The sequence below is a fragment of the Balaenoptera borealis genome, assembly GCF_965194805.1.
Source record: "Balaenoptera borealis genome assembly, chromosome: 3".
NCBI classification, from domain to species: Eukaryota; Metazoa; Chordata; class Mammalia; order Artiodactyla; family Balaenopteridae; genus Balaenoptera; species Balaenoptera borealis.
The window spans coordinates 179,602,577-179,615,974 of record NC_138866.1 but is presented as its reverse complement, the minus strand read 5'-3'; the positions used below and the strand labels follow the sequence as shown (position 1 = coordinate 179,615,974).

At 40.2% G+C, this 13,398-nt stretch overlaps 1 protein-coding gene across 1 annotated transcript in view; it reads left to right on the top strand.

Moving 5' to 3' along the window:
• Positions 1-13,398, top strand: part of CUBN (cubilin) — a 283,798-nt gene that overhangs the window by 188,574 nt on the left and 81,826 nt on the right. Inside the window, exons 42-49 of the mRNA XM_082385173.1 lie at positions 900-1,097; positions 4,137-4,283; positions 5,703-5,893; positions 6,059-6,242; positions 8,658-8,832; positions 10,024-10,202; positions 11,685-11,894; positions 12,555-12,695. Coding sequence (XP_082241299.1) covers positions 900-1,097; positions 4,137-4,283; positions 5,703-5,893; positions 6,059-6,242; positions 8,658-8,832; positions 10,024-10,202; positions 11,685-11,894; positions 12,555-12,695 — 1,425 coding nt within the window. The remainder of the gene's footprint in view (positions 1-899; positions 1,098-4,136; positions 4,284-5,702; positions 5,894-6,058; positions 6,243-8,657; positions 8,833-10,023; positions 10,203-11,684; positions 11,895-12,554; positions 12,696-13,398) is intronic.

Sequence of the window (13,398 nt, the reverse complement as noted above, 5' to 3'; positions counted from 1 at the left end):
TCCGTATAGCGGTATACTCTTCTGCCTTAAAATGAAAGAAGTATTGATACACGCTAGAATTCAGATGAACCTTAGAATATTATGCTACGTGAACGAAGCCAGTCACCAAAGGCCACGTATAGTATGATTATATTTATATAAAATGTCTTAAATAGGCAAATCCATAGAGACAGAAAGTAGGCTAGTGGTTTCCATAGACTTGTGGAGTGGAGAACAGAGAATCGGTGGTAAAGAGTATCTAGTTTCTTTCTGGGTGGTGAAAATATGTTCTAAAATTAGGTAGCAGTGATGATTGCAGAACTTTGTGAATATACTAAAAACCACTGAACTGTTTAAAAGGGTAAATTACTATTTAAAAGGGTAAATTTTATGGTGAGTGAATAATAACTCAACAAAGCTGTTATTTAAAAAGCAAAAAAACAAAACAACAAAAAAAGGCTGTTGTTATTATAAGCTCACAAACTTTTTTGAATGTTTCATTTCACCAAATTGAAAATTTTTTCAAAATTGCCTAATATAAATTACATGTTGAATAGCTATGCTAAAAAAAGGTGAACACTAAAGCACACTGGAAACATGAACAAAGTTCTACCTTGGTAACGATAATAATAGGGTCTTCCATATGGACTTACTTCATGCTTGACAAATAATAGGCACTCCTTAAAAATTGGGTTAAGTGGTAAAACTATGGTGAAAAAAAGTAGAATACAGTGTGTTTTTCTTCAAACAATTATGGAAATCACAGCTGTCTGAATCAGTGGATTTAATAAAATATGTGTAAATTTCTTTGAGAAAATTGTTTTAATTGGTTGTTTCAGTATAGAACTGTGGCTTTCAACTGAAATGTTACCTTCTTTTCTGCCAGAGGTATTTCAACGATGTTGCTTTTCATTCTGCAGGTGCTTGTGGTGGGTTCCTGCAGACAGGAGATGCTCCAGTCTTTCTTTACTCCCCAGGCTGGCCTGAAAGCTACAGTAACGGCGCTGACTGTATGTGGCTTATCCAGGCCCCTGATTCTACTGTGGAACTCAACATCCTTTCCCTGGACATTGAATCTCATAGTACATGCAGCTATGATAAACTTGTGATAAGAGACGGTGAGAAACGTTTAAAAAACAAAGTAAAACAAAAAACTACCAAGTTTCAACCCTGACACACATTCAGTTACATTCAGTTATAATCATACTTGTTTACTGCTTCCATCCATTTGCATGGAAATGCACAGGTATGATGGTCAGTGAAAGCATGAGATACTAGAATTGGCCACCATTTCTGCAGAACATAGGGAAAGCATTAAATTGCCTGGAGCAAAATAATCCACACCCTATGTTAGGGAGAGCATTACATTCCCAAGAGGAAACACTCCCTGTGGTTTAAGTAGGAAATTATGATCTGAGTTTCCAGGTTGTGCTGCTTTCTTGTTGAAAGGCTATGGAAATAAATCTTGATATTTTATACCTATGGCTTTAAGATCCAAGTGTGAAAAGTATTTAAAATTGCAATGTATTCAAGTTTCTATGGTGTGCTGAATCTCTGGGTAGAATGGGTAGACTTAAGGGCTAATATTTTTTCATCTTTTCCTCTGTACCCAGGTGTGGTATTGCTATGCAGTGAGTGAGGGATATAAATAATGCTTCAATGCAAGATGCACAGAATTGTGCTTCACGATTTGCATGGGACAGAGGAGAATAGGGAGGCCATATCCTTTAGTCGGTGTCTCTTACAGTGAGGCCCCCAGTCGGGCAGCATCAGTATCACCTGGGAGCTTGTTAGACATGCAAATTCTATGCCCCACCCCAGACCAACTAAACTAGAAACTTGGATGGGTCCCAGATCTGTCTCCAGTTAAGGTTAAGATCAGGGTGAGGAGAGTAAGGCAGGATTGGACAAAGTACAGAGTCAGATCCTGTCTTTATTTAAAATTTTAATATTTTGTTCATTTTACATTAAATTTCAATTTTTGAAATATTGTACTAAAATATTTTTATCTTGACTTCTGAGGTCTCTGGCACCTCCTTAAGTCTTGCCCCCGATGTGAGGTGCTCCCCTCGCCTGACCCGGGTCCCTGCCTCCCGGTGGTAGAGTCTCTGAAGCTGGGGACCCACTGCCCTGCATGACACATATTGCAACCCCAGTGCCTGCCTAGACAGCAGGTGACATCTAGTGAGGTGTTAAACTGGAGGACAGAATCAAAGGGGCAGCTACTAGGAGTGCAGGCTCGGTGTTATGGATCTTATTTTCCAAGAGATATGAGAAGCATAGAGTTTTCTATGAACTTCTCAGTTTGTTAAATTTTGGCGATTAATGAAAAATGCTTCAGAGCATTTTTTTTTTTTTTTGGACCAAAACATGTGTTTGATTTTGGCCCACTGGTGGCTAATGTACATTTTCATGTCCCCCTTATCCCCTTAACCCTAGACCCCCACTAAGTATAGTGAGAAAGATCAAATGGCAGAGGTGCTTTACTTTCCTTCTGTAGGAGCTGGGCAGTAAGTGAAGACTCAAGTCAGTCATACAAACATGATCAGATGGTAAACCATAACTTTCCCCATTTTTCCTATCAACTGTCTGCTCTCAGCACATTGCCCAGAGGAACTATCATCTTTCCTCTTTTTTTTCTTTCTTTAGGAAAAAAACGAAAATCAGTAGACCCAACTCAGTCTTATTGAGAGATAAAATATACATATGTGAAATAAGTAACAACATATAATAAGCTTCAAAGCTTTGTGATGCAGTTAATTAGAGAATAAGTCAACAGATCTGGGGTGAAATGTGTAGCAAAATAGCATAATGAAGATAAGAATGCAAAAGGAGTCACATATAAATTTTTGAATGATAAAAAATGCAAACGTTTCCAGAGGTCAGAACCCCTGTAAAGAATGCCTTTCCAAGCATCGTGTATTTATAGCTGTGCTAAATGAGTAAGTTTTAGGTTGTGGGCAGTGTCAAAAAAGAATCATTTTGCTAGTTGAGTGAAAGGGCAAATTTCCTCACGTCTCATATTCTATTTTTGTCTTTTTTTAAGTTTCAAATTAATTAATTCTCTGCCTTAGGGAAAAAACAACGTGTTTTCCCAGCCAAGGAATCTAAGTCCTTGCTCCATTCAGGCTTTGACTGAGACAGTTGTTTTGATCAAAATTTATAATCAAGAGAAAAGCCAAAGGAAAAAGGGCCTTGGGGGTTACCCAGCTCCCATTGATGTCTCTGGAGGTGCACATTTGCTGACACCATCTTTTTTCATCCTCCACACATGGAGAGAACTGTGTTCTTATAATGGCAAAACAAACAATGAACAACAAAATAATGAAAGGAAAAAAGAAAACCCCACTGAAGGTGAAGGCAGATTTCTGGGCAAATGACCTTATAACATTAGCATCGGATCTGGGGCTGAAGAATCAACCTTATTATTTTTTTTTTAGATACTTGACCTTCAGCAGTCAGAATAGTTTAGATCAGTATCTACTGCACATATCAGCGCTGGTCCTCAGTTACTTCCCAATCTCACGTCCTCTCATTTTGAGTTTTCGTTCCAGGAAGAACTGTCAGCCAGTTTTTGGAAAGGCAGTGGGAACTGGCAAAGAAGTTGTTATTAAAAAGGTTAAAGAAAAAGACAGGCGGCACCGTTACAAACTGGAGCCACAATGATGTAATCCCTGGAATGTCCCTGTATTTGGTAATCCTGCTGCCTCCTAGGAATGGGGATGTTTTGAGAATAATGTGTGAGGCACTTTGGCTGGGTTGCAATGATGGTGGAGGATACTTTTTTTACAAGATTGTTATTGGAGTTTAGTTGATTTACAGTGTTGTGTTTCAGGTGTGCAGCAAAGTGCATCAGTTATATGTATGCCTGTATCCACTCTTTTTTAGATTCTTTTCCCATATAGGCCATTACAGAGTATTGAGCTGAGTTCCCTGTGCTCTACAGTAGGTCCTTATTAGTTATCTATCTTATATAGAGTAGTGTGTCTATGTCCAGCCCAATCTCCCAGTTTATCCCTCCCCAACCCCCTTCCTCCCTGGTAACCATAAGTTTGTTTTCTACATCTGTGACTCTATTTTTGTTTTGTAAGTAAGTTGTGGAGGAGACTCTTAAGACATCATATTTTCGCACTGACATTTCCTTTCTTTGGTCATAGGAGACAACAGCCTGGCCCAGGAGCTAGCAGTTCTCTGTGGCAGAGAGATCCCTGGACCCATCCGGTCTACTGGAGAGCACATGGTGATCCAGTTCACCTCGGACTTCAGTGTAACCAGGGCGGGCTTTAATGCATCGTTTCACAAGAGTAATACGTTCTCATAGTTCTAATTCATTCCATCTCATCTACCTCTTGCTCTCTCCCTAATATGCTCTGCTCATTTTTCAATGCCAGGACACAAGTTCTGAGTCAGAGCACACAGGTCTCTGCCCAGCCTCTGGGGGTTATCCTTCCCACCCTCGCAATATATCCAGAGTCCAACCACTTCTCCCCATTTCTACTGCTACCATCCTAGTCCAGGCATCTGTCAACCCTCCTTGGGCTCAAGAAGTCACCCCTGTACTGGAACTCTTGCTTCTGCTTTTCCCTGCCCTTCCTTAGAGTTTAAGTATTGCAGACGGAGTGAGTCTTTAAAATTTAAGTCAGATCATGCCATTCTGATGCTCAAAACCCTTCAATGTGTTCCTCTTCTTACTCAGAATAAGCCCTTGCAGTGTCCTGCACGACCTACCGGGCTAACCGTTTAGATCTCTCATTTGGCCTCATCCATTCTGACTTCTGTGATGCGCCACTAACACAGCAGCCTTCACGCCAGCTGTTTTCTGGACTGCAATGCTCTTCTCTCAAACACTCTTATGTCTTGATTCCCTGTCTCTCTTTTTTTTTTTAAATTTATTTTATTGATGTATAGTTGATTTACAATATTGTGTTAATTTCTGCTGTACAGCAAAGTGACTCAGTTATACATAGATACACATTCTTTTTCATATTCTTTTCCATGATGGTTTATCACAGGACATTGAATATAGTTCCCAGTGTTATACAGGAGGACCTTGTTGTTTATCTGTTTTGTATATAGTAGTTTGTATCTGCTCACCCCAAACTCCAAATGTATCCCTCCCCCCACCTTTCCCCTTTGGTAGCCATAGGTTTGTTCTCTTTGTGTGTCTGTTTCTGTTTCATAGGCAGGTTCATTTGTGACGTATTTGTGATTCCACATAAACATGATAACACATGGGAATTGTCTTTCTCTGTCTGACTTACTTCACTTAGGATGTAATCCCCCATTTCAATCAGTTCTCTGCTCAGATATGACTGCAGTAACGTGGCCTTCTCTAACTGCCCTGGGCAGTATAGTTCATTTTCCCTCTCCCCGTTCATCTTTCTTTGTAGAACTTATCACCACCTCACATATTAATTATGTAGGTGTTTGTTGTATGTCTGACTCCTCTGCAAAGTAAGCTTCATGAAAGTTAAGGGATTTGCCTCTACTGCTTACTTCTACATCCCTGTACCTTAGAAACAGAAACAAAATGAGTACCGAGGAGCATGTGCTCCATCCAAGCTTGTTGCACTGATTGTTTCCAACATCTTTTGGTCCCGAGTGAGTTTCAAACCACATTTCTATTGCCTATACTTTGAAAATTCTCAAGACAAACAGAAAAAGCATCAAAATCCAGTTGTGAGTGTTATTTAAATGTGCTATCTTTGTTTCTTCCTGGGAAGGTTGCGGTGGATACTTGCATGCAGACAGAGGGATTATCACGTCGCCCAGGTACCCAGAGACCTACATTCCCAACCTCAACTGCTCTTGGCATGTCCAGGTTCAGAGTGGTCTGACCGTTGCCGTCCACTTTGAACAGCCCTTCCAGATTCCAAATAGAGACTCTTCTTGCAACCAGGGGGATTACTTGGTGGTAGGTCTTGTTTGCTGCTTTTTCTAACTAACTACTTTCTCTACACACTTCATTCAGAAAACAAAACCATGATGTTTCTCCTCCTGGGCTATGAACTGACAGAACTTGTATATCTCATCTTTATCAGTAGGAAGGAAACTGTGCAATTTTAATTTGTCTTTCCAGCTAAAAAATGGACCTGATATCTCTTCTCCACCCTTGGGACCCCATGGAGGAAATGGACATTTTTGTGGCAGTCGCCCTTCGTCCACTCTGTTCACCTCAGATAATCAAATGTTTGTGCAGTTCATTTCTGATAATAGTAATGAAGGACGGGGATTTAAAATCACATATGAGGCAAAGAGTTTAGGTAAGTATTTTCATTAAGAATAATGTCTGTACTTTTCCTGCAATTGCTTGGCCTTTTTTGTTTAAATAGATTTGAGAAAAAAATATGTGAAGTTTTTTTTCTGAACTAACAATAATAACGTTAATAAGAATAGCTACCTCTTATCAAGCACTTACTTTATGCTTGATACATTTGATATCTCATCACGACTACATTTTCTTCATTGTTCCCATGCTTCAGATAAGTAAGATGAGGCTTAGATTGTTCCAAGGCCACATATCAAGAGAATGAACAAAGTGAACTTCTCCATGAGTATAAATTGAGCTGATCTTAATGATCCCCTGAAATTCCTTAGACTTTTCCATTATAAAATGTCTAATTATAAGTTACATACAGTTATAGAAACATTATAAGAATGATAATTACATTGTTTTATAATCATCTGTATGCTTCTTTTTAAATGAACATATAATCCTCTGATTCTGTTATTACCCATTTAATTATATATTACAGTAATGGTCTTTACTTAATTACCTTGTCTTAATTATACTTGATTGTAATTATATTTAATTCTACTGTAATGATTTGATTTTTGTGACATTTATTTTTAGATAATGTTTAATTGCATAAATAAGTAAACAAGCATAGCTTCAAAAAAGGGAAGGAGTGGTATCTGTAGAGAGTCTTTGTCCCCTTAAAATTAGATAATTTGGATTTCAGGATAACCCTATGACCTCAATCTCAGATTCCTGGACATATTTCAAAATCTGTATTAGTCTAAATAAGCCATGTGTTTTATTGCACATTCTCCAAAATATGAGAATTTAAAACGTCAGCAGAATTTCTTCATTTGAAGAGAGGAGAGGAAGTAAGTCTCCACCAACTGACACAGAAAATCATCTAATACTTCGTGTAGATTCCATGACTACAGGGACTGTCCTTTCACCACTTCCCAGACCACATAGCTCTGGCGCTTAGCAGGAGCCTTTACCAGCACAACTTTGTGACCCCAGTACCGCTACCTTATAGGTAGCGAGTTTCTCATCCCTCCCCATCTCCATGCTGAGCTTTGCTGCTGAGTTGTGAATGGGCAGGATTTCACCTGGTCCTGAGCCTTTAGCGAGCCTTATAGATTTGCAAACACTGTAACTCTTTCATTGCTTTTTCGACCCTCTGTTCATGCAAGAATGGTATGGCCATTACCTTTTCGCCATCTTTCTGCCTTAATATTAGACTTAAAAGTCTTTTGATTTCAAAACCTGTTGTGATATGATCACTCTTGTTTCTCTCAACTTTCTGATTCACCCATTTCCTATAACTACAGTCAGTTCTACTTCCCCATCTATCTTTCCAGCACACCAACTTCTTTGCCACTTCAGTTTCTCAGCTTTTAACACATGTTATTCAGTGAACAACTTGTGGCATCAAATTGGCCTTGTTCTACACCACCGTTCTCCAAGGACACTCCTTCAGTGTGGTTGACTGAGATTTCTGTGTCCCTGTGCTCGATGCTTTTATTCTCACAGGATTGATTGACATTCTAATTAATTAATTGAACATTTACAAAGTGCTTCACACTGTGCAAGCTACCAAGTCTGTTGAAGAGTTCAGTGCAGAGGGGGAGACAGACAAGCAAAGGCACAGGTAGGACACGGTACGATGAGGCTAGAAGGAGGGGGCTATCGGGAGCTATGGATGGGAGAAGGCTCGCAGAGGAAGGAAACTGACAGAGATTTGCCAGTCAGTGAAGAAAGGAGGTGACAGCATATCAAGTCTCAATGGCTGTGCAATAACAAGGCATTTCCGTGAATTTGAAAGAATTCACGACTGATGGAGAAGAGAGTCAAAAGGAGCTAAACATCATGGTGGTGAAGCAGGCAGGAATCATGATGCTGAGGGCGGCACCAAAAGGAGTTAAGATGTTAACTGGAAGGCAATGGGGGCCCTTGAAAGATTTTCATCTCTTGGTCTTCAAATGCACCTAAATCCCAAAGAAACATAAGGAGTGAATGTCCACAGAGTTGTACAAATGTATATCTCCTTAGTCTTTTAAACATCAGTCTATTGACCTGAATGGTCAGGGGGCAGTTAAAGTGCTGGTGCCTTTACATGCTTATCGAAGTGGTGGGTATATCTTTATGCTTCCATGATGTGCTACTGCACGCACCGTGCACCATAATCTTTTGGTTGGCTTTAGGAAGGAGTGAAATTTCCAGTGAGAACATATGGTGTGGCGAGTTAAAAAGTGATACACGTGGTAGCTCCCTTGATAGCAAATTCAGAATGTATTTGCTTAAAAAGAAAAGGAGGATAATTCCAGATGAAAGGAAATTAAGATTGGAGGTACAGATAAAGAGACTTTTAAAAATGAAGGCGGCAGTTGCCTGCATCCTCTCTCTCCAGACCGTAGGTTGATTTAACTGTGTTTCCTGACAGCCTGCGGGGGCAATATTTACATCCACGATGCGGATTCTGCTGGATACGTAACCTCCCCCAACCACCCCAGCAATTATCCGCAGCACGCTGACTGCATTTGGTTCATAGCTGCTCCTCCCGGGAAGCTCATAAGGCTGCAGTTTGAAGATCAATTCAATGTCGAAGTAACACCCAAGTAGGTCACTTCCGTTTCATTTTCCTCCTACCCAGAGTTAGTATTTTTCAGCTGTCACATCTCAGAACAATTTCCTTCTTCTTTGCTCAGCAGCATATAAAGCAAAGGAAATCTAGGGACGGGGAAGGGAAATGCTTAACACCTGGAGCTTGAAAACCTTGCCTGCCGGACCCTTACCCATCAGCTGAGCAGATTATGTAAACAGACACCGTCCCTCCTGACCCTGTGCATATCCTCCAAGAGACGCGGAGGATGGCTGTCTGAGATTTATATTATCCGTCTTCCTCCCACAGGGAAAAGAGAGTGTCTCTGGTAGACGAATATTTATTTGGCCAGCCCCATACTCAGTGTCATAAATGATAAAGTATCTGTTTAACAAATGGAAATTTGTGACACCAGGGATCACCAGTGTCAGAAACGGGACTAAAGCAAGGACAGTACGATTTCCCAGTCTCTGTTTAGTAAGAATCTTTAAAGATTACAAACCAGAGGGTTTGTCTTACTATGTTGAACAAGATGGGATAACTACCTAGATTGAAAAAAATCTGTATCTTTCTCTTCATTTAACAAACATGTGTATACATCTGCATGAATACATGCAGGGTGCAAAGCTCAGGTATGAGAGCTTTTGCTTACCAGTTCTGGACTCCTGATATAATGCCACTCTCCCCTCACTGAGCATTAATTGGCTGGTTGACTTTCTCAAGAAATACTGGGTAAATACTTGTCCTCTTTTAGGGACATGGAAAATTCCAGCTGAGATTCTCCCTTAGCCCCGGTTACACAGCTATCAAGAGAGAGTTCATCTTTGTCATGTGAAATGTGTCATAACATCATGTGAAACAAAATACTTGTGTTTTGACATTCCTAGGGGTTGATTCAAGAATGATTTTTACATTTCTAAGACCAACAGAATATGGAAGGCGAGTAAATATTCTTCACTGTGGTACATGTAAAACTTGTCTTTCTAAGCTACAAACTGGAGTGTATAATTCAGACAAATATCATACAGCATTTTGAAGTGACACACCACCTACACGGACTCTGTCATAGTGTCTACGCTGTGTTGTGTACATAGCGCTACAGAAATGCTGATTTAATAATGCCCTTGGAGAAAGTGAAGTCTTTATTATCAAAATATGTCAAAGCCATAGACTTTGCAAACTAAGCAGAATTTTCTTTCCACCATAGCTGTACGTCCAATTACCTTGAGTTGCGGGACGGTGCTGATTCTAATGCACCAATGCTTTCCAAGTTTTGTGGAGCTTCTCTGCCTGCCAGTCAGTTGTCCTCAGGAGAGGTGATGTATTTGAGATTCCGGTCTGACAGCAGCCCCACTCATGTGGGATTCAAGGCCAAGTATTCCATAGGTAACAACATTTTTATATTCAATAAGAAAGTAATGACAGGGCTTCCCTGGTGGCGCAGTGGTTGAGAGTCTGCCTGCCAATGCAGGGGACACGGGTTCGAGCCCTGGTCTGGGAAGGTCCCACATGCCGCGGAGCAACTAGGCCCGTGAGCCACAATTACTGAGCCTGCGCGTCTGAAGCCTGTGCTCCGCAACGAGAGGCCGCGATAGTGAGAGGCCCGCGCACCGTGATGAAGAGTGGCCCCCGCTCGCCGCAACTAGAGATAGCCCTCGCACAGAAATGAAGACCCAATACAGCCAAAAATAAAATAAATGAATAAATTAATTAATTAAAAAAAAAGTAATGACAGAATAATTGCATTAAAACTTTTTAAATGATCATGCCATTTTTAAAGAAGCCTTTCTATCTGCCTAATTTTCACAGTTATTTTAATGATAGAAATAAGTAAGGAATGTGAATGTTTAAAACCACGAAGTCATGTATCAATTTTAATTTTTACTTTAATTTCCATTTAAAAATACTCTTTTTAATGAACTTGAATATTTTGTATTTTTCCCTAACTTGTTAGTGAAAACCATATCCAGTTAAATTCTTGTTTCTTCCTCTTGTCATGAAATATGTACAATATTAAATTGCAAAACTCTTTAGTAATCAAATAACTATTTTGAGAACAGTGACTTTGACCTCCTCAACATTAATAGATAATCGAGATTTTTTTCCCCTAAATCTCTAGTGCCAGGTCATTCATTCAGTGTTTTGATTTCCTTCCTTTAAAAAATGAGTAATAAATAATGCATTCTGAAGATTCACTACAATACGGTCACAATTACGTAGAATTTAGTATCTGTTGGGTCTGAACACTAACCAAACATATTTAATGCATTCAAAACTTGAAAAGCCTAGTTGTAACAATATTTAACCTACACCATGGGTCATTTTATGGCCTGAGGCAAATTGTATATAATTCAATCTCCCACATCCAGCTGATAAGAAATAATTGGATAGTAATTTTCAAGGCCCTGAGATACCCATTACTACAGTAACACGTTTATTTGATAAACTAGAAATGGCAGGCATGACTAATCAACTACAGCATTGTTTTTAGCTGAGCTAGGACTTAGTCTACAGAATCACTAACACAGGGTACTAGGCAGGCCCTATCAATCTCTCAGTTAGTTCTGGAATGAAACCTACTTGCAGCTAATAGCGCTTACATAGTGTCCCAAGAGAATTCATGAGACGTTACAGAATATGCCATTCAACAGTCTTTCCGTCTTCCCTTTCCCATTATTAGATTGGACTTGTGGTGTCATGTCTCTGTACACCAATAGCAGATTTCATGTAGTAAGAGAAGCACAAACTAAACCTTTTCAGTATTTTTAAAACTTCAGTTCATGTTCTCTTGGCACCTAAAAGCTTTTAAATGTGCTCGTTAAATTAAAAAAAGAAAACCTATGATAGAATATTGCTCTTTTTCTGCAGCCGAATGTGGAGGAAGAGTGACAGGGCAAAGCGGAGTCGTTGAAAGCAACGGGTACCCAACGCTTCCGTATACAGACGACTTGTCCTGTGAGTGGCATCTCCAGGGACCCTCGGGACATTATCTCACCATCCGCTTTGAAGACTTTAACCTTCAGGATTCATCTGGCTGTGAACGAGACTTCGTGGAGATCTGGGAAAACCATATGTCTGGTCAGTGAGATATGTCTGCTGTCTTTTGGGGGTATCTATTTTCACAGGTTACTCATTCAGCCTCTGAAACTTCCTCACTTCCAAGTAAGGCAAGACTTTTTTTTTTTTTTTTGCGGAGAAGTGCAGATCAGTCAGCTCTGGACAGTGCCAGCTTTTCTCTCCCTCAGTTCTTACCCATGAAACAGTGGTGTCCAAAGCCCCGGTGTCATTCCATAGCTCATCCTGAGGCCACACTGAGAGAGCACGGTGTGCGGAAGGTGTCCTCTTCCAGGGAGACCTTCCAGGGCCACACTCAGATGTTTGAGGGGCATCCTGTAAGGGAAGGAGGGAAAGGGTAGTGTACCCTGGAAGTACTATGAGGTGGGTGCTTGTCCCTGTCGCCTGGGACCATTTCACTAACCAAACGAGCAAGCCTCCCCCATTGTGCTGGTGCCCTTGGCTCTAACTGGTTGCTGTTTTTGTCACACTTCCTCATATACTTGGATATATTGATTTTTAATCATGTTTGACCTGCTTCTCTTGCCAGAGGTCACCATTTCTTCCTGGGCAGGGCCTTATCCATTATTGTTTTTTTCTTCGTACATGCAGAATTTCTCAAGTAGAGGTGAAATGAAATCAATCACCTGGACATATAAATACTTAATTATTTGACTCTCACAGGTAACCTACTGGGCAGATACTGTGGAAACACCATTCCTGACAGCATAGATACTTCTGGCAATGTTGCTTTGGTCAGGTTTGTCACAGACGGCTCTCTCACTGCCTCGGGATTCAGACTACGGTTTGACTCCAGCGTGGAAGGTATGTTCTTTGATTCATTTTATATATATATATATATATATATATATATATATATATATATATATAATTGAGCACCTACATTGGATAGACACTCCTCTTAGGCCCTGGTTTGACAATAACTACAGACACTGTGACGCTTGTCTTCCTGGGCCTTACTAGTTTAGTGGAGAGGCAGACATTAATCAAATAGTCACACCAATAAATGAAAAACCACAACTGCAATCAGTGCTACAAAGGAAAGGATCTAGCGCTGTGAGGGGTGTGAGGAGGTGAGAGCCGAACCGCATCCCTCATCTCAAGAAAGCCAGTCTCTTAGTGCTCCAGTCACTCAGAATTTGCATTCCAAACTCCCTGACAAGCGCAGGAGAAATAAAGATCTTGTCTTGAAAAAACTGGATGATGACTTTCGCCTTCTGATTTTCCTGACTCTGATGATTACGGCACTTACTGGACCCTCATATTTCTTGGGCCATGATGACAAAAGGCTGCCAGTGAACTACCATCTATGGAAGCAGAGATTAAATATTAACTATCAGAGGTAGTCCTCGTGTACATACAGTGATAAATAAGAGCACTGATTTTGTCTAGTGGGACAATTAAAAAAATGCTTTACTTTTGAGAACATTCCTTATAGGATTGGATTGGAAGTTTTCTTGGTTTTTTGGATTTTTTTTTCTCTTCTCTCTCTTTTTTCTCCCCCCCT